Source organism: Danio aesculapii, chromosome 14 (genome assembly GCF_903798145.1).
Source record: "Danio aesculapii chromosome 14, fDanAes4.1, whole genome shotgun sequence".
NCBI classification, from domain to species: Eukaryota; Metazoa; Chordata; class Actinopteri; order Cypriniformes; family Danionidae; genus Danio; species Danio aesculapii.
The window spans coordinates 43,325,172-43,347,782 of NC_079448.1; the positions used below are offsets into that span (position 1 = coordinate 43,325,172).

General features: G+C 37.1%; 1 protein-coding gene across 1 annotated transcript in view; it reads right to left on the minus strand.

The window, feature by feature from the left end:
• Positions 1 to 3,581: 3,581 nt before the first annotated feature.
• Positions 3,582 to 22,611, minus strand: part of cenpi (centromere protein I) — a 28,388-nt gene continuing 9,358 nt past the window's right edge. The window contains exons 10-20 of the mRNA XM_056472747.1: positions 21,977 to 22,097; positions 21,744 to 21,838; positions 21,407 to 21,524; positions 17,445 to 17,509; positions 17,059 to 17,168; positions 13,644 to 13,779; positions 11,051 to 11,175; positions 10,043 to 10,091; positions 6,127 to 6,345; positions 5,657 to 5,698; positions 3,582 to 5,502 (exon numbers count right to left, since the gene is read on the minus strand). Coding sequence (XP_056328722.1) covers positions 5,356 to 5,502; positions 5,657 to 5,698; positions 6,127 to 6,345; positions 10,043 to 10,091; positions 11,051 to 11,175; positions 13,644 to 13,779; positions 17,059 to 17,168; positions 17,445 to 17,509; positions 21,407 to 21,524; positions 21,744 to 21,838; positions 21,977 to 22,097 — 1,227 coding nt within the window. The 3' untranslated portion in view covers positions 3,582 to 5,355. The remainder of the gene's footprint in view (positions 5,503 to 5,656; positions 5,699 to 6,126; positions 6,346 to 10,042; positions 10,092 to 11,050; positions 11,176 to 13,643; positions 13,780 to 17,058; positions 17,169 to 17,444; positions 17,510 to 21,406; positions 21,525 to 21,743; positions 21,839 to 21,976; positions 22,098 to 22,611) is intronic.

A 22,611-nucleotide genomic window follows, 5' to 3' on the forward strand; every position in this document is an offset into this window, starting at 1 on the left:
TTCCATCCCTACCTCCTGTGCTTTACTTTCGTCCGCGATCCCCATCCCTACCCCTCGTACTTCACTTTCGTCCCCGATCCCCATCCCTACCTCTCGTGCTTCAATTTCGTACTCAATTTCCATCCCTACCCCCCATGCTTTACTTTCATCCGTGATCCCCATCCTACCCCCCGTGCTTCACTTTCGTCTGCGATCCCCATCCCTACCTCCCGTGCTTCAATTTAGTACTCGATTTCCATCCCTACCCCCCCATGCTTCACTTTCGTCCGCAATCCCCATCGCTGCCCCCTGTGCTCCACTTTCTTCCGTGATCCCCCCCCATGCTTCACTTTCGTACGTGACTACCATTGACAAGTGTTTTAAAAGGTTATACAAAAAGTGAAATGTTAAGTGAAGAAACCTCATGCTTAAGGAAATGTACAGTGAATTCGCTTCTGTACAACTGTGCTGCCATTCTAGACTGCATAGAGAATAGAATGCTTGACACAAAGTTAAACGCTCTTCAACAAATATTACTTTGATTTTACATTTCATTTTTATTAATTTTAAGGGATTCTGAATATGGTTTTGTGCAGGTGAGATGTGAGCACATGTGACAGAGCAGGCCTCAGCTCACTGAGGAAGGCTGGGTTCAAGACAAAATGATGGCGTACTCCATAGCACTCCAGTGCAGTGCAGTGTTTTTTTGTTTACAGTGCTGGCAGGAGAAAAACAGTCCACAGTTGTATATACACAAGTGTCCAAAAAACAAAAATCCGAAGTGCCAATGAAACAACAAAATAGAAAAATAAAGATGAAAAAAATAAATATATATACACACACACACAAAATAAAGTATCCACAATATACATACAAGGGGGTTTGCACTAGGTACGACTGTAACACTCTTGCTGATTTGGTAAAAAAAAAATGTCTTGGGGTTTGATCGTTGCTTTTATATGCCAAACTCCCACCTTTTTTGGGACCTACCACTCTTTAGGCAAGTATCAGGTACATGAAAATTCATTTACACACACATAAACACTTAACACAGTTAAAATGAAAACAATAATAATTTCCCAAAGACACTTAAACACTTAAAACATTTCATTTGATTTAAATACATATATGATGTTTAAGCTAGAACTACAGTAAGTACCCAATAAAACAGATCTGCAATTCCTTCTGATTTCTCTCAACACTGGGACAGGATGCTGTCAGGCAGTCATAATGAAGTCAAAGTAACTGGCATTACTTTTATGAAAAAAGTAACTGATATTTTTTCTTGTAAGTAATGCATTACATTACTAGTAACTTGAAAAAGTAATCTAATTGCGTAACCCACTTCTTTTTTTACTGGTAATGCATTACCCCAACACTGATACATTCAGTCACTTAAAACCCATTGTTTCCTATACTACTGATACTGAATCTACAGGCAAAACACATCAACCATATAGTCCAGAATGAATCTTACGAGTCGCTTCTTTTAATGAAGCGCTAGTACTTACGACTGCTGGGCTGGTCCCAACACTCACACTTGTGATCCCAGTCAATTAGGCGAAACCCGACAATATATGTGCAGGATAGACAGTTAGTACTAAAGTGTTCACACTTGAAATGTTAAACAGAACCGGGAGTTCCTCTGCTGCACACAAAGTTCTTCTGCAAAGTGACACATTCCAGACTGAATCATTTATCTGCAATGTGTGCACCGCAACTAAGAGAAAGACTAGTAAGCCTGTTGTGATTTCATGGTCACATCTTGTGATATGGCTTGTTTTTGAATCAATTAGATAATTTGGTCCACATTGGGTTCATATTTCAGTGGTCTTGTTCCACTTGTGTGGAGCACACCAGTTATTAGATGGCAGCATTCACACTTTTAAAAGTAAAAAGCAGAGCAATTGCACCAATGTTTGTTTTAATAGAACTAAATCAGCAAGTGTGAACACCGCCTAAATCCAAACCTAAAACCACTTCACAGTGATTTCTGAGGCCAAGCGCAGCCAATCGTTCATCATGTTCAGAAATTAATGTGCCCCTTAAATACAAGATGTCAAGGAAAACTGCAGAGCAAGTTTATAATTTAATAAATCTTGCTCTATAAATTTAATAAGATATCATATACTTTATGTAAAACTGTGTTTCACATATCGGTACTGAGAGGAGTTTAATAAATTGCGTAAGTACTGTCACTTACAGAGACTACTTGACGTACATTTACAAATTACAATAAAATGCAACGTATTAAAAAATAAAGCTTGCTAAAAGGTTTACTTTTATAACACAATTCTGTTTCTCATTCATTGGTTAATTAAATGTTTTAAGATCGCACACTTGTGGCAAATACAGGAAATACATTTAATGGATAAGTAGTCAAGTCCACAAGCATGGTATTGGAACAGTCCCTGAGAGTTGTCTGATACTGGCAATGCATGCTCAGTATAAATATTAGCTCAATTCATTCATAGTCTTATTTAACCATGTTTCATGTTAACACGGGAGATTAATGTGTTTACATATGATAAATTACAATTGTGAATTATGCTACAGCATATTGCTTCATACTCCAAACATTTAACGAACAAACCCACAAACCATGGTACGAGCTGTATTTTCCCAGATTATTTAGCCAGGACCTGTTCTGTCGAAATAAATATGCATTAATCTCAGATGCCAAGCGACCGCGGAGGGCAGTGAATACAACATAAACTGCATTTCTTTCCCCAAATCTGCCAATTTCAACCTCAAAAGTACCAAAGGAGCAGCTTAGCGAAACAGCAATCGATCCAAACCAGAACTGCTAATTCCTTAACGATTCCCATCCCGGGTGAACAGAATCAACTTAAACGAGCTTAGAAAGTCTAATCTAAGCGTCATATGTAAGATATTAGCCTTAAAGCACAGGGAAAGACGATAAACCATAAAATGTCCTGACATAACACAAGAAAGCTTTAAGAATGAGTTATCATCGGGCCTTTGCATTAATAACGGACATCACTAGCTTAATTTGACGCGCGTCTCCAAATTGAAAGCATCCCCACTTGTCGAGCACAGCAAACAGGCTTACCTTTTTCTCCGGAAAACTGCGAAAGTGAAGCACTTCAGATTCCCATTTTACACTGACGCTCAGACGAAAGCTTCGGGATGAGAGTGATGAAGAAGTGATGAACGGACAGTCGGCGGTGAACGAATAATCTCTCATACATGAACGAGGACATCAGCCGAGCGAGGTAAACCGCGTAGTTCAGCGCTCGCGGAATTCATCGTGTTGAAGTTGCTCGTCTGCCTCAATTCGTGATTAAGCATCAGCTGTAATCCCGCGAATTCTTCATTCACTCCAGGTGAAGTTTGCTGGACGGCATCGTGACCGAAAACAGTACGACACACCGAGGATCTCCAGAGCCCGTCAGAAACGCGGAGATGTGTGATGCGAGTTGAAGACGCTCACATTTATGAGGGGAGCTGTAAAACGTAAAGCTTTTGCTCACGCTGCCTTGATGCTGAGATTTCCTAGGAAGTTACCTCAGGGATGCTTACAGTGTTTCTGTGGAAAACAATGGTCTTTATTGATTTTTAAAGGAGCAGTCTTTATGGGATTTGATTTAGCGAGAAGCAGACAATGTATATTATTTGCATTACAAAGTCCAGCCTACTCAATTTATTGATTGATAAGAACCTGTTAATTTACAATAACAGAAACGTATTTTTTTACAATTCCCAGCAAGCATTATTTGCTTTTATAAGATGTATAATAGACGTCTAAACATAGTCCTCTTGGCTAAAACAAGGCTAAATTTAGCGGGGCAGTCAGTCAAAATCTGAGGTGTTTAAGAATAGACCAAAACTAGACTAGTCACCAAATACACAGAAATAAATGATTACACTCAAAGTCTGTCTACTTGACGACTAGTCTACTTTTGAGCTATACTTTGATGTCTATTAGATTGTCACTGACAGTCCAAGTTTAGCCTTGCTTTAGCCAAGCCATCTTTGTTTAGATGTCTATTAATATTTTAAAACAAGTCAAAGAGATGTCTTAACAAAGATGGTTTGGCTAAAGCAAGGCTAAATTTGAGCTGTCAGTGAACATCTAATCGACATCGAAGAAAAGCCCTAAACTAGACTAGTCATTAAATAATTTTTTTTTTTTTTAAATGAACGACTACATATGTGAAGTCTATCTACTCTGTATTTGATGACTAGTCTAGTTTTTGGCTATTCTTAGATGTCTTAGATTTTCTCTGGTAGACCAAGTTTAGCCTTGATTTAGCCAAGCTGTCTACATTTAGATGTCTATTAGACATCAATTAAACACAAAATTGTTTGCTGGGTTCAGGTCATAATCAAATGCACTTTTTTAAACAACATTTATCAGTACAATCAGGTTTTAAATATTAAAAACTATACATGGGTCAAATATACAAAAGCTCAATTTGTTATTTAACAGTAGACGAATCCAGCAGATCCTTCAGTTAAAGCAGGAGTTTCCAAACTCGGTCCTGGAGGGCTGGTATCCTGGAGAGTTCAGCTCCCACCCTAATCAAACACACCTGAACCAGCTAATCAAGCTCTTACTAGATCATCAGTCTCAAACTGGATTCCTGGAGGGCTGCAGCTCTGCACAGTTTTGCTCCAACCCTAATCAAGCACCGCTGATCCAACTAATCAAGGTGTTCAAGACTACTAGACACTATTAAGCAGGTGTGAGTTGGAGCTAAATTATGCAGAGCTGCGGCCCTCCAGGTATTGAGTTTGAGACCATTGTACTAGAAGCTTATACTAGAAACATCCTGGCAGGTGTATTGAAGCAAGTTGTGGCTAAATCATGCAGGACACCAGCCCTCCAGGACCGAATATGGACCTGAGTTAAAGGGATAGTTCACCCAAAACTGAAAATTGTGTCACTGTTTACTTGTCCCAAACCTGTTAGGCTTATTTTCTTCTGTTGAACAAAAGATATTTTAAAGAAAGCTGGAAACTTGTAAATGTTGATGTACATAGCATGTTTTTTTTCCCTACAGTGGAAGTCAATGGTTACAGGTTTTTAGTTTTCTACAAAAGATCTTCTTTAGAGTTCAACAGAAACCACTCGAAGGAGAATAAATGGAATAAATGTTCATTTTTGGGTGAACCATCCCTTTAAAACACAACTGGAACTAGAAACAAAAGATCTATTATTAAGTGAGAAACAAATGTAGAGCCTTATTGTTTAAATGAATAATATACAAGTTGTCAATCTTGGACATGAAAATATCACTGTTTTAGTTCCGTTTCCTCTGCACATAAGATAGAAAGCAAAAAGGCTACATATACACAAGACTGGAAAGCAACACAATAGCTTGTAATGTACACTTAGTATTTACAGGTTTGTCAGTGACAATTCTGACTCAAGGGCTGCCTGTCGTCTTGACTACTCGATGACGGACCGTGGCCAGTGTTGGTCCGAATAAACTTGTTGAGTCCATCAAAGCCCTGATTAAAGAGAAACTCCATATACCAGTTCCAGTACTTCCCGGTCTGCAAAGATGAAAAGATCAGTTACTTCAGCCTGGAGTACAGTAACAGGACATGATTAAATCAAATCAAGCTCCCGTGTTGATTAGAAATAAAACTCACGCCAGACACTCATCGAAGACGTTTTTAATAAAAGCAGAAGATATAACGTTAGTACCTTTATGGAACCGAGATCCACATCCTTCCGCTCCGGCCAACACTGATAAAGAGAACATAAATATTCATCATTTTCCCCCTTCTGCTTTAAATCTCTGTAGTACACACTGCTGAATGTTGCAGTCGGACCAAAAAAAGGTACTTGTATTATTAAAGATGATGAAAATTCCAGTCTCACACAGCTTCCATGAATAATAAAATGTGATTCTGTATTAATGGATCCTCTATAAAAGATGCATTAATACCACATTTATCTCCTTGTCCAATCCTAAAGTTATTAGTGAAAAATGGAGGCTGTGCTGTCCCCGGCAGTGACACAAGGCTTTGCACTTGATGTAATATAATCATCTAATTAGCTTGTGCAGCCGAGTCTTGCTCCTTTGCTCCAAACGCTATGACAAGTCAAGCATTGCTGTGCCATTACCGGCTCTTGTGCTTTTAAATGTCACCATGCGAGAATATCTCACTCACCCGCTGATGAAACTCGATGGCGTAGCTGAAAAGCGCCGGATGGTGGATGATGTCGAAACAGCACCAGGGTTCTGCTATTTTGCTCAGAGCGATCAGATCCTTGTTGATTTCCAGGTCTGAACCAGGGATGCACCACTGGGAATTCCACATGGAGTTCACCATGGTTTGAAGGTTCCGGTTAAACTCCTTGTATGCATTTCTGCTAATGTGGAATGTTTGCTGCAATACAAGAAAATATACTTAACATTTGAAGTGGATCAAAAAAAGTGGTCAAAATTGCCCTAAAACAAGAACGAGTGTGTAATTTTTATGAAAAACATTGACAATGTTTTGATCCACATAAACTGTATTTAACATGTTAAAGTCACCAAAAATTGAGCTGTTCGCTTTGTTCTAAAACAGGGACTTACACTCACTGGCCACTTTATTAGGTATACTTTACTAGTACCAGTTTGGACCCCTTTTGCCTTCAGAACTGCCTTAATCCTTCATGACATAGATTCAACAAGGTTCTGGAAATATTCCCCAGAGATTTTGGTCCATGTTGACATGCTAGCACCATGCAGTTGCTGCAGATTACATCATATCCCAAAAATGCTCTATTGACTATATAAGTACAGTGAACTCATTGTCGTGTTCAAGAAACCAGTCATGCTTTTTAACACGCGCTTTGATATGGCGCGTTATCTTGCTGGAAGTAGCCATCAGAAGATGGGTACACTGTGGTCATAAAGGGATGGACATGGTCAGCAAAAACACTCAGGTAGGCTATGGCACGATGCTCAATTGGTACTAATGGACCCAAAGTGTGCCAAGAAAATATCCCCCACACACCATTACACCACCACCGCCAGCCTGAACCACTGATACATGACAGGATCGATCCATACTTTCATGTTGTTGATGCCAAATTCTGACCCTACCATCCCTACCAGCAGAAATCTAAACCTATCAGACCAGGTAATGTTATTGTTTGATTTGGCGAGCCTGTGTGAATTGTAGACTCAGTTTCCTGTTCTTAGCTGACAGGAGTGACACCTAGTGTGGTCTTCTGCTGCTGTAGTCAATCCGCCTCAAGGTTCGACATGTTGTGCATTTAGAGATGCATCGCTGCATACCTCTTGTGCCAGAAAAACCCGGTATTGGCTGATCATAAATTTGCATTAACGAGCAGTTGGACAAGTGTACCTAATAAAGTTTCCTGTGAGTGTAGTTCAGAGGGATAGTTCACCCAAAATGAAAGTTTACTCTCCATTAACTCAACCTCAAGTGTAGGGCAGCACAATTCTGGCAAAATGTAAATCACGATTTTTTATTGCTTAAAATCAAGATCACAATTTTCTCACGATTCTGTAAATGTAAAATAAAGGTTAATATGATTAGCCTATTTTTATTGTTAATTCTCAAACATATGGTAAAACATAAGAATATTAGGCCTATGTATAGGTCTACTGTTGGTTAAAATGCATTGTCATTATGGTGGACTTGAACAGACTTTCAATATGTCCTGTTTGTTAATTCACAGTAAAAATGATGGCATCAGAATATAACTATTCATAACTATAAAGTTGACTTATGTTTAAGACATGTGCTTGTCATCTGTTATTGACAGCATTATTAGACCATTTTATTCACTGGTAAAATAAGAATTTTGTCATAATCAGATTCCTTCTTGCATTATATTCAACATTATATATAGGCTAGGGTTGTTATACTGACACAGTAAACATTTATTTTCATGCACAACACTGCTCGCTATGAAAAAAAACATATCAAATGCTTGTCGTAATCATAACTCTAAAATGCCATATTCATTTAAATGATGTGCGCACAGGTTTCACTTTCACTTCCTAGTGCAGCTCATGGTTGCTGTCAATGTGAGAAAAAACACATACATGCATATCAAACCTCCCGCATGGCCTTCAAATGATCGCTCTTTACAACAAACTGAACGTTATTTACAAGTTCATTACCTGTTATTCACAGCCTATGGAGGTTGTGCTCACTAAAGTAGGCGTCATGCGTGCACGCGTGCATTCTCGGAAGTAAACAAACAGCTGGCGGTCAGCCCCCGTGTGATTTCGCGGCCACGAATACATCATTACATGAAGACAGAAATGACATTTTTGGGTGAATTATACCATATAAATACCATATGTGACACTTTTAACGCCATTTGAAGGTGTCAATGTTGCTGTGAAGACTTGTGGAACTGCCTTGCTTCTCTCCTGACCTTGAAAATATAATTGGCTGAATCTAGAAAAAGCTGAATTAAGATCGTGTGTAGGGTTGAATCAAGATCGTTATCTTTTTTCGATTAATCGAGCAGCCCTACTCAAGTGCTTCACAATTTATTTATTTTTTAACAAAACTTTTTATGGACACCAGACAACCATAGTAGGAAAAAAATACTAATGAAAGTGATTGGTTAACGATTTTCAACATTCTTCAAAATATCAATACCAATAAAGAAACCCAAAGTTTAACAAGTTTTTGATTTTTGGCCGTGCTGGTTTTATTTTTGGGTGAGCTATTACTTTATTACAACATTGCAGTTTGACATTATAAGTCAAATACGAATACAACAGCCTTCTGATTGGTCAAAATGCACGTGTATATCCATGTCATCCATCATCATTTTGAGTGGATGCCTCTTGAGCGACGTCTATTGACAATTAGATGTTCAACAAATCATTCTAAATTTACTTTTGTGCCTGAAGCAATTCAGTTACATAATAAATTTAGTTCATCAGTGGTTTATTATTATTATTATTATTTCGCTTTCGTTTGTGTACTTGATGCTAAGTATTCATCGTTAAGTGTCATTTTTGTTGTGTGTAAAGCACCATCCTATGTAAGAATGAATTGCCCCAAGGAGATTAATAAAGCTTTAAACTAAAGACAGATTGACACGTTTACAGTAGAAGTGAAAGTAGAAGAGTAGAGAGTAGAAGTAAAGCTAGAGGTAAAGCCGCAATAACTGATATTAAATTACAAATATTCATTACTTTCAATCTATTTTTAAAAATTGTAATACAGGAATCAGAGCTTTAAAGAGACGGCATTTTTGCGATGCACAATGTAGAGCAATTACACAACATTAAGATGAAGAGATGCTCCTGGGTTTTCTAACTGATCCTTGGTTTAAATAATGTGCTCAGCCACTGAATCAGACGCAGCTGTTTTAATGCAACATTTCCTGTTGTGAATGATGATTCTGCTTGGTTCATTGGTCTGTTGGATTGGACTGCCATCTCACCTCAACCAAAATAAGTTTTTCCAATTGGGCCAAGATCGCATTGTTCTTGTTTTTATTGCAGATCAGTGAACGATTGCCTTGGTTATTTAGGTATAAAATAAACCAAACAAAAGTAAAAAAAAAAAAAAATATGCACCAGGTTTCAAAGCAAACACTCCAGATGAGCCAGGTGTGAAAAAAAAAAAACCTAAAACTCAAGGAAAATGTGTAAACAAAATCCACAAAGTGTTTAAGAGCAAAGACATCTAGTGCCATTAAAAGGATCTAATGAGTTTGCAAGTGAGACGAGAACTACCTTGTGAGTGAATAAAAAGCGTCGTTTATATATTTGAAATGATACAAAAAGTGCAACGCTGAGATCCAATTACTTGGCCATTTCATTAACGGCAATGCCAGTGCTGTGCTCATATTTTGAAACTCCTTTGTCCCACTGGGATTCAATCAAGGTGGCTCCATTCTTCTTCATCCCCAGCAGCTAAGGTGAAGATTACCGCGACAGCCTCCGTGGGCTTCATTGTAAATTCTTAAAAGCTTGAAGGTCTTTCTAATTTACCCATTATCAGTAAATTATTCAGACACAAAAAGCCACATGCATACACACACAGCTGGCTTTCGTGACTTTGCTGTGTACGTTTTATGACATTGTGTCCTCATTACCTCTCTCTGCTGCTTTTGTTGCTTCGCCAAGGTCAGATTCATCCGGTACCTGAGAAAATGATACAACAAGATTTTATTACTGATGTTAAACATATTATTTTGTTGATTTTATTAAAGATATTTTATAAAAATCTCTTTAGGTCAGAAATACACTTAAATCTGGGGTCAGTGAATTGATGCTTACAGTGCTTAGCATATACGAGCAACTCTCACATAGTTCACCCACTGAACCTCACAGGGCTGCGCCCGGTCAGTACCTGGATGGGAGACCACATGGGAAACCTAGGTTGCTGCCGGAAGTGGTGTTAGTGAGGCCAGAATGTTGGTCCTAACGCCCCAGTATATTGATTGGGACTCTATACTGTTCAGTAAGCGGCATCTTTTGGATGAGATGTTAAATCAAGGTCCCAACTCTCTGTGGTCATTAAAAATCTCAGGATGTCCTTTGAAAAGAGTAGCTGTTTAACCCCAGCATCCTAGTTAAATTTGCCCACTGGTCTATATCCATCATGGCCTCCAAACCATCCCCATAATTAGCTTCATCACGCTGTCTCCTCTCAGTTGAAAGTGCATCCACATACTGAAAAGTCTAAGCAACTACTGGCCCGCATGGATTTTAACTACATCATAAATATGGTGTGATACTAGTAAATAAATAACAGACTTTTAATTTTGTGAGGGAACTGTCCCTTTAAGACTTAACAGCAGAACTGAAACCCTTGTGTGCAGAAGCAGATGAAAGCATCTTCATACTTGATTTGATCTACTGCTTGCAGGCATCATGCCATGGCAGTGTAACGCATTTGAAGGTTCAGGCGATTGCCCTCAGCTTAGCCAGCAGCACGCAGGTGTCCCCTTACCCGGCTCACTCACCCAAAAAGCACAACAAACTGTTCCACAAGATGCCCTTAATCTAACATAGTCACGCCAACAACAAGCAGAAAATCTCCAGGATTCACCAAAGTAATAAAACGCCCCATAAAGACTCTTATAGCTCACAAACAGTACCTGTACATGATGTATCCGAGCCGATCCAGGCTGATGGAGTCTATGGCAAACAGAGCTGGGTAGAAAACCCCAGCAGGAGGCATGATGATCAGAGGCAAGCTGTACTTGAGAAACATGTCACACACCTAGACAGAACGAGAGAGTAATTTCTGTATTAGCACAAAGACAACAGAACTGACAGTGCAAGGTTTTGTTTTTCTGCTAAATATATTATAATTTCACAAGATGACTATTTAGAAAGAATTCATAATTTTACAATCAATAAGATGATTTTGTAAGGGAGTGCATCTGCATAAAATATACAAAATTATACAGAAATTGACTAAATTAAATCAATTAAAGCACAAATGAAAACAATAGATCAAAGATTGAAGTGAAATAAATGTTTTTTTTTTATAGTTTTTGGTGGTACTGAGGTACAGAAATTCAATAATCACATGCAAAATAACACTGTACAGTGTTCACTGTAGGGCTGCACAATATTGGAAAATTATTTTGTTTTCTGCAATATATATTGCGATATGCATACCATTTCACCAGGTGGCTTATATAGCTCGATATGAAAATAATGAATTAATTTAGTCATTGCAATTAGGGCTGCATGATATTGAAATAAATCTGACATTGCGATAATTTGTTTTTCTGCAAAACATATTGTGATATACTTTCTTATACTTGAAAATAATTTTTGGTCACTTTATTTTAAGGTTCAGTTCTCGCTCTTGGTAAACAATTTAGACTTTTGCTTCAGTAAACTCCTAATTTGCTCCTTATTAATAGTTATTTTAACTATTTAATAGGTACTTTAGGTATTGCGTAGGATTAGGGATGTAGAATAAGATCATACAGAAAATGCAAGTAATAATAAGCAGCCAGTATCTCAACAACATGCAAGCTAATAAGCATCTAGTTAATAGTGAGAAATGGTCCCTAAAGAGTTACTGATTTTGATTGATTGGGATGATTCTGTAGAGGAGTGAATCATACATAACATGTAATAAACTACACGTGTAGACAAATGCAACAAAGCAAAGATAAAAGTGAAGTAAACAGTGCATGCTTTATGGTTTTGTAAATGTAAAAGTTACAGTGTCAGCTCTACATTGCATTACTATGCGATGTGACTATTGCAGATGCACACATTATGATATCAGTGCTGGGACGATATATTTTGCAGCCCTAATTGCAATGATTCTGTAGGGGAGTGAATCAAGCATAAAATGCAATAAATAAAAGCACAGTTAAATACAAGAAAGCAAAGACAAAAGTGATATAAACGGTGCTTGAAAGTGTAATGCTGGAGTAAATGACATGCAAAGTCAATGCTAACACTGCTAACGAATATAAGTGGAATCATCATAGCACAGTGTGAATGCACAATAGCACAATCTACAGAGCAAGTTCAAATAATTGAACTCCAGCGAAAAACTTGCATGCAGGGAAAAACATCCCACAAGTAAATTAGAGCGAGAGACATGGTGGTCTGAGTTTGTTTGTGAACCCATCAGTATTTAGGTACAGACATTGAATAATCAATGTTAAGCCAAATTTTCAAAAGTATAACATTTCTTTCACTTCATTACATTTAAACTCGGCAATGACTCCACAAGTCGAATGTGTTCCAAACTGTGGAGCAGCTCAACCATAATTCAGATTAGGGCTGCACAATATATCGTTTTACCATTGCTATCGCAATTTGTGAATCCGCAATAGTCACATCGCAGGATGTACAATGTGGAGTCAGGATTGTAGTTGACCAGTTACAACCGTTCAGAAGACATGATAATTTTGGAGTAGTTTCAGTTTTAAATAAAGGCCTCTGTAAACATTTGAAGTGAGTTTAAAGCATCTTTAAAACAAATGAACTATTATGTTTGTAGTTTTTGTTAAGTTTCAAAGATTAATTGTTTTGAATTATTTACACAATGAAGAATATTCAGCTTTATTATACATTTGATTTTTTTATTTATGTACCTGTAGTTTGTTCATTTGTATATTTCCTCTATCTTTGTTTGTAGATTGTTTATTATATTTTATGCAAATCCACTCCCCTAATCATCCCAATCAATCTAAAATGATTGAATTGATTAAGTTATCTTGTGAAATATCACAATATAAATTGTTGTCTGATTTAGACTGAACATAGCAGATCCTGCGATGTGACTATTGCAATATCAATGCAATATTGATGCTGAAACTATATATTGTGCAGCCAGACTTCATTGTATAAACAAACAATTAATCAAATAGTTTGCTTGCCCCCAAATAGTTTAAATTTGTCACAATCCTCAAAAACTGACTGAAATAAGTTTTTCACTCTATTAGATTAGAATAAACAGCGATGATAGCACAAATAACATGTTCTGAACTGTGTTTCGTGGACAATAATAATAATAATAATGATAATAATTCAATTGTATTCGATATCTGAAATGATATATTGTGCATACCTAAAAGACATCAACATAAATCACTGTTCGTTGTGCTAAATCTACTATTGAAAAATCAACACATAAATCTCAGGCAGGAACTTCAGCTGATGTCACTCTGCCAAGAACATCATGTTAATTAAGTTAATCATAGCGGAGTGTACCGTCTCATAGAATGCGAGTGTCTGGTTGAGCAGAAGAACGTGGCAGTTCTCCAGACGGAGTCCCTCAGACGCCAGCAGTCCCACAAAGCGCACAAGCTCCATAACAGAGTCCATGAATCCAGACAAGGTCATAGTCCTAGAAAAATAAAAATAGTGGATTATTCTTTCTTTTTGAAGGCATACACACAAAATAGCATGTGAAAAGTGACTTTTCCCTTGTAGAGTGTACTATATTTCTCCTAAGGTGAACAATAAATCAGCTTTAAATCACTCCTAGTATACACCAGATGTGTCTTTGTGCTATGTTTGGCACTCACACAATTCGCACAGCGCAGAGACCCAGAGTGAAAAAGGGAATAATGGGCGTATCGCATTGATGCATGGCACACCGGTGCAGTCAAACAGGGTTTTGCCCTTGATCATAATTTCTCCTTCAGCTGTGCACTTCGGTAATGTAATAAAAAAATAACCAAATCAGCAGTGAGAGAGAAGCAATACACGACAGGCGAGGGGAAAAAAATAAATAAAATAAAAAAAATCCACCTTACTTCATTTCACACCGTTCCACCCAACACTTTCAGGGTAAACGAGGTTCAGATGGAGCCCGACCACAGGAGCAGTTCATTGATCTCTTTTAAATATAAAATATAAAGAAACCTGCAGTTGTAAAGCTCAGGGCGAGGCTTTAAAGAGCACAAATCACTGGAGTGTGCTCTCATTTCTTTGGATTACTTCTGCAGTTTTTTTTTCCAAAACATTGAGTTTTTGACAGGGTGATTAAAAACTCTGAGAGGACGCTCGGTAAAGTGCAAGTCACATTAAAGACATCAGCATTTACAGCATATTTAACTTATGCTGTTTCCTTGAATATTTAGTTAAGAAATAAAAGAAAGTAAGAAATAATGAAGGCATGATCCCTGCCTGCATGGCTTTGGTTACTTTAGTAAAAAAAAATTAATTATATTGGATTGAAGATTTTGCATTTTAAGCTTGATGTTAATAAAAGTTTTTTATAATGAATGCCAATATAAATTATTTCTTTTCAGTTACTAAACTGTAAAACACTAAATAAAATTGGTGGAGTGAGTGGAACTAAAATACACATTTTGTTTGTAGAGGTTTTTTTACAACCATTTATTTTTTTTTTTTAATGCCATATCAGCAGCATTGGCTATACTCATGGCAAAGCTGAACAATATATTGTTTTAACATTGATATCGCAATGTGTGTGTCTGCAAAAGTCATATAGCAGGATTGGATCATTTATAATAGACTAAACAATGATTGAATATTATTTAAAAGAAAAAGAAAAAAAGATTTATACAATGATGACCATGTTATTTTATGTTTGATTGTTCAGTTTCTGTACATAAATACTGTTAGACTCCCCAGAAAACCATAAAGCATGGTTTATTTTACTGTGTCATATTGATATATGCTTGTAATTTATTATATTTTATGCCGATTCACTGCATAGGACAAAAATCTTGACCATCCCAGTTGATCAAAATGAATGAATTCTTTCCAAATGGAGTTCTTCAAATCATCTGGTGAAATCTTATTCATATCACAATTAGGCATGGTTCGGTATAAGATTCTGACGGTATGAAAACCTTGGATAAAAATATCACGGTATCACAGTATTTTGATTACTGCTCTAAAATATATTTTTTGTCTCGGTAAAAAACAAAAAACTTTTTTCCTCATTGAAAACAATATATTTTATTTTTTGAAAGATTTATATTATTTTGGAGCAGTAAACATCTTAGGCTAAATAATTTTTAAAAAATCTTTGACTTCTTCTGTCTTCATTAATTTCAAAAACATAGATTACTTTACAATTTAAAATGGAATCTTTGGATATTTTTTCTGCTGGAGATACTGTAGTCCAAAACAAAAACAAAAAAAGTAAATAAAAAAAATCTCACACATACCTTAGGAACAATATTACAGAAAATTTGGCGGTTTTAAAACATGACTTATGCAAACGCGGTATACCTTGGAGTTATCGTCCCATGCCTAATCGCAATATATATATCGCAGCAAAACAAAATATGGCAACATCAGATTTTTCCAATATCTTGCATCCCTAATTCATGAGAACACATGTACTAAACATACAAGTTGTTTCAATCAATGATAAGTACTTTAAAATCCCACCATCTTTAAGCATTTTACTTCAAATATTTCCTGAATAAAAACGCTCTCTAATATCATTTAGAAATATACGTTCTATACAAAGGCCCCGTTTACACTGCCAGTTAAATGTGACCCAATTCCGATTTTTTTCTCATATGTGACACATTGGATCTGATCAATGACCGTACAAACAAGAAAAAAAAAAACGCATGCATTCAGATATTCAGAGATCGGTTTCAGGCCTGCTTCATTTGTGGAAATAAATCAGATATGTGACAATGCAACCATCATGTAAACAGGCAGATCGGATTTATTGAGGCATTCCGTTTTGTATATCATTAAACTTGTGAAAATGTGGTACTTCTCCGTGGTTTAATGACAAAGAAGGAAGAGCGTGTGTGTGCTCATCCTAAATTTCAGGCCCACTGCTCCTCATTAAAGCCCGCCACAATTTGCTCCCACCAGACCAGAGATCTCTCTCGTACCCATACATTCCTCTGAATAGTGGAGGACACCATATATAAACCATAGGCGCAAGCTGTGATGACGGCCTTTTCCCTCCTCCTCAAAATCATTTTAAAGTTAGGGAACTTCGCAAATTTTGCAGAGCTAAAAGCAACACACTTTATACCATCGTGTGACGCAGATGCTAGACCCACCGTTGTGCATGTGCGACAACGTAAATTGTGTGGCAAGTGTAAACACATGAATCGGATATGGGTCACAATTAAAAGAATGTGTAAACAGACAGGCAAAAAAAATCAGATATAGGCAACAAATCAGAATTGGGCAACAAGACCTGACAGTGTTAACGGGGCCAAAATATTCTTAGACAAGCTACAAATAGGGTTTTGCTCCCCTTTCAATAAATAAGTCTTGAGTGACATTTCACAATAAGGATGTACTAGTTAATGTATTTCCTAACACGGACAAACATTGAACAATAGATTTATTAGAGTTTATGGATTTATTACAGTGTTTAGATTTTAATAATGCATTTAGTAAATGTTAAACTATGATTAACAAATGTTTTACAAGTATTGTTCGTCATTAGTTCCTGCTAGTAAATAAATTAAGAAACTTTCACTAATGAAACCTTATTATAAAGTGTTAGCACGTCTTATTACAGCCAGTAGCCGCCTTATATCGTTTCTAATTGAAATGATAAAATGTGACATGCCAATGGAACATTTGTTTATTTATTTATTTACTTCTGGTTAGTTGAAACCATAATAAATTTAGATTTTAAATATTTGAATGATTTTGGGATACTCACATGGTGCTGTTGCTGTTAAGACTGATATCCAAACTGCCCTCTGATGCACTAACGGAGTGCCATGTCAGCCACTTCACCAGCATGCTATTCAGACACTCGATGACACTACACTGTGAAGATGACAACGTGAAAAGGCACATTTAGATAAGGGTGCAAAAAAATCTAAACCTGCTTTTAACTGCTGCAAGCTTAAATAACACCACTCAAACAATAGTAAAGTGTAAAGAAGCCACGGCTTAGTGTGGAAAGAGTAATTCACTTATCTCTGAACTTCTTTAGCATTCATTGACATAATCTGGCTCTTGCAGTAATGCCCGTGCTTAATACAAACCAAGAGAAAGGAGGTAAATGACAGTGCATTCAAAACAGAACAACAACATACAAACCTTGAAAAATACTGTGGAGGTAAAATAAAGCTGCTTCAGCGGCTCAAAAAGAAGCTTGTTCATGTCTAAAGACAAAGAAAAGAAACACTGTTATAGATTATTGCAAAAGGATTATTTTTTGCTCCAGTTGATAACCTGTTTGACTCAAAAGGCCACTAATTTGTTTAAAGACTACTTGATATTTCTGGAATTTCTGTTATAATGACAAAACTGCACATAATTATTAACAGAAATTAAGACAGCGCATTTAAATCATTCATTCATTTTCTTTTCAGCTTAGTCACTTTATTAAACTGGGGTCGCCACAGCGGAATGAACTGCCAACTTATCCAGCACCTGTTTTACGCAGCAGATGCCCTTCCAGCTGCAACCCATCACTGGGAAATAAATAATAATTATTTTAAACAATTATATTACATATTTGGGTGACACGGTGGCTCAGTGGTTAGCACTGTCGCCTCACAGCAAGGAGGTTACTGATTCAAGTCCCGGATGGGTAAGTTGGCATTTTTGTGTGGAGTTTGCACGTTCTCCCCGTGTTGGCGTGGGTTTCCTCCGGGTCCTCCGGTTTCCCCCACAGTCCAAAAACATGGGCTATAGGTGAAATGAAAAAACTAAATTGGCCGTAGTGTATGTGTGTAAATGAGTGTGTATGGATGTTTCCCAGTACTGGGTTGCAGCTGGAAGGGCATCCATTATGTAAAACATATGTTGGATAAGTTGGCGGTTCTTTCCGCTGTGGTGACCTCAGATGAGTAAAGGGACTAAGCCGTAGGAAAATTAAAGAATGAATGTCCTTGGGCCGGTTGCACCAGCAGTGAGCAAGTTAAAACATAACCTAGTTGTGACTTAAAGAGACACTAAGTTACAACTTACATATTACTAAATATTTTTGTGTTGCACCACCAAATTTAGTTTAAACTTAACGATACATTGTAACTAAATGTTTACGGCAACCCTACTGTGACCTACTAACTACAATGTGCCTTAAGAACATGTGGTGCAACCGAAGTGTGAACAAATTTAGTTACAAACTAGCTAGTAGTTACTAAGCCCCTAGTGTGGACTTTACATTCCAGTTTAAGAAAGAACTTACAAACAGCTGGTGCAACCCTTAAGTTAAAGGTGTAGTAGGAGATTGTCATTTTTTGTTGTGCTGGTTGAAAGTCTCTTCACATTCCAATAGTAATAATTAAAGTAAATGATCTAATTGTATTTATATTATTTTTATATTCTGGGTTAAGCATAAGACTAAAAAATGTTCATCCAATTAAATATTGCCGGGCCGATAATTCCCATAATTCTGATAAGTAGCCCAAACTGTCTGTCAACAAATGGACATTTGTACATCTGCGTATCCAGCCTGATCTCAGTTTAACAACAGAACATAAGTAAATAGCGCTTTTCTGCGTAGACTGCTTTACTGAGCTGAAGTTGGTTTCATATCCACTTTGATTCATTTTTAAACAATGACAGCCTGTGACGCGCTCCCTATATTGTTTACATGCTACTTTGAATATTCGCTCTAAAATAGCATGCAAGTATGGCTTAGTAATAAATGTAATTCCTGCACGCCGCCGGCCAACCACAAACTACATTTTTAACTGGCGAATGACATGAACTAGTGAGTTGTCTGCTGTCATGTGCGGTGTGCACGTTCGTGTTTCAGGAGGCATGGCTTTGGATTGCAGGGGTGGGACTGTGTTTCAAAGCTATTATGCTAATCGGTTAGCATTTTGGCAGATCACCTACTGCAGAGTAAGAGAGTTAATTTCATTTTAAAAAGTCTTCTGGAATCATTAAAATTGCATAAGTAAGTGAAACATGGTAACAGATTACTGATGTAAACACGCCAAAATCATCAGGATGTTTCAGACTACTACTACCTGCTTTCAGTAATGTTTAAAGTTCCTTTGCATTTTATAAAAGTTCATGTTTACACAACAACATTGTCAAAACGATCCCTAGTTCACATAGATGTGAAAAACAAATTTTACTGAATTGTTACACATGTCAGACCAGTAATTGGCAATGTCACTTTGCAAAGAAAAAGCAGGTGCACTCATAACTATGACATATAATTGTTTGTGCATGCCTATAGACAGAACATGCAATGTGAAAGACAGTTTGACACGATCATGTTAGTGTAGTTACCATGGAGACTATAAATGTAGTTGGAAAACATGAAAAGGATTGCATTTTCACGCCTCCAAAACACTTCATTAAATGACCAAAACACATACTACGTTTTTTGATAGTCTAAACAAAGCCTTTCTTTTCAAGTTTCAACTAAACTGATGTGTTAATGTTTTTACATGTGTTCTTTCATATTTATTATCCTAAAAATTCATCATGCACAAAAACCTTGCACACTGCGAATCACGCTTATTAACTAATTTGTTGCAGGAAAAAAACAAATAGCAAAATAATACAAGAGCTTCATGCAATGATGCTTTTGTTCCCCTCTCATCTTCAGAAAATAAAAAGAAAGATGAAATATTGTGAATTATGTTCCTGAACAGAGGCAGTATGTCAAAAGTATATAAACACACACACAAACACCAAATAATGCCATGAGAAAAGTGTACGCCAGGTATTAAAACCAGCATGCAATAGTCTACAGCAGTGGCTCCCAATTACCTGTCTTCATATTAGTAGTGTAACAGATTACAAATCTCACGGTTCAGATCACACAGTCACGAATCAGACCATTTTTTGCATCAGCAAAAAAGCCAGCAGACGAATGTCATTTTCTTTCCATTTATACAAAAATATTACTGCAAAAACCATTGGCTTTAACAAACAGAACTTAGAAGCTGTACTTTTAATAAGTAAAAAAAGCTAAAAAAAGTAAAGTATTCAATACGAAAAATGATCTTTATTACGGTTGTTGATAGTGCTAAATATAAAAATCTAACAACTTATACAACATATCGTTTTTATCTTCAATTAATGATTCAACAATTTACACATCAAACTTCATGTTTCATTATAGGTGGATCATTTTTGAAAACCTATTCAGTGACATATTTTTGATGGTTGTTTGTCGCCACCCATTGGTTACACAATGTAATTGCTACAACATTCACCACCGTCAAGTTCCATTAAACAGTGATTTCAATCTTTACCATAAACATCAGTGTTTATATCTGAACTATAAACTGTTATCGCAGTACTTCGGTGATACTTAAGTGTTTGTAACTAACTGAAAAAACTGAGTAAAAACTAAATCTCTCTCGATCAAATGCAGATTTAAATGCAGCATAAACATGCAAATCACTGTCACTTATCATTCATGTTGCGCGGGTTTGAATTGAGATCCCGATCTTTTAATATTAATTGTGCAGCTTTACACAATGTATTAATGTAGGCTAAACAAGAAGTGACAGATAACACCTTTAAATAACAAGCTAAGAAAGCATTTAGGTCCCACCACAACTTTTTCCATCATCATTATATTTTATAGGGAACCAAAATGCTTTCATACACATGATTTGAATGACTCGGGAGGCGATCTCTCTGCAATTGTTATAAATGTTGGATTAACCTACAAGTTCAAAAAAGTTATTAATCTTTTATAACTTAACATGCGTTCCAAACTGTGGGCTGTGATCCATTACAACCTACTTCATATCAGCAATTTGATTGTCAAAGTGCTCATTGCTGCAAGACGAAGTCAATTAATGTGTCAGACACCACTGTAAATATTTACTTTCACTTGTGTTTTCACAATTAAGAACCACTGTACATCTCACACTTGCTAAAGATGTGAAAAATCAGAACTTGATGTTTTAACCCAATCAGATTTGTTTTTTAAAGACAGACAAAAGTTGTGTATTTTGTGAATGAAACAACATGAGGTTGTATTTGTTGTTTAACATGCAAAAATCAGACAAACATTTCAGCCTTGGTGTGTGCAATGAACTTTAGACTGCAGAGAAGGTAAAACTAGAACAACTCACAGAAGCTGGGCATCAAGGGGATGTCACTGAGAAGATCCAGGATCTGTGGCCGAAGCAGAGATCCATCCCACACACTCAGGAATTTATAAAGGAAACTCTCTGTGCTGGAGAAACCCTCCTGAGAACAATGTACAAACACAAACCCTGTCAACATGGGACCTGAGGACTGTACAAGTAGGGGAACATTCCAGAACACAGAAGAGGAATAAAGCAAGTAAAAAAAGTGACTGATAGGTGTCCTGGGGTTTGTAGAACAACCTGCCACTTTCCTCAAAATAAACATCCAACCTTGAGGCTTCCTATTGGGTAATATTTGTCTTCTGTTGCCTGGTCATACCTGGAGGAACTGCTGTGAGAAGAGGATGGTGTTTAGGAAGCGACAGGCTTCAGAAGTGTTGTCTGAACTCCCATCCACAGGACACAGTAAAAACTCTGTATAAAAAAAAAAAACAGGAATAAATCTTATTATGGTAATGAACTCGTTTTCAAAGGAGAACATGATGGCCGGGAGGGACTACAGAACTTTGCATATGCCTTGAAAGGTTTGGCATTACAGCACAGAAAATTTACCCTCTTGCAACGAATGTCCGAGCCAAAAGTTGAGGCGCAGGAAGGCAGATTCGTCTTGTACACAGTCCAGGTAGTGCAGAGCCAGAGTTGATCCCAGCATCGAACCCATCTGGGCAGGCAGCTGAAAACAAGTTATGGCTTCATGAGTTAAGCAATGCAATATGAATCTGTTTAAAGGCTGCACGAAAGCGGAAAAAACTGACATCGCATTGTTCGATTTATTTACGATATATGTTGTGAAACCAGATGAAATTAATAGCTCTATTTGGAAAGACTTGATCATTTTAGATACATTGGAGTGATTATATAGGGGTGCACATCTGCATAAAATATAATAAACTAAATCACAAGCATTAATAAATACAGCAGAGCAGTGTTTCTCAACCACGTTCCAGGACGACCACCAACGCTGCATGTTTTGGAGCTCTCCTTTGTCTGCCACATTCATTACAGGTCTTTTAGGGCGCACTCACACTATGCCATCTAAACCATGCCCAGGCACGTTTCCCGGTGCGTTTGACAAGTGCGAATGCTCCAAATCGGACCCAGGTGGCTGGCCCTGGCCCGGTTGGACAAGGTGTGCCAGAACGTGGTTCGGTCGGGCTTTGGCACAGTACACTTGTAGCGTGAGTGCA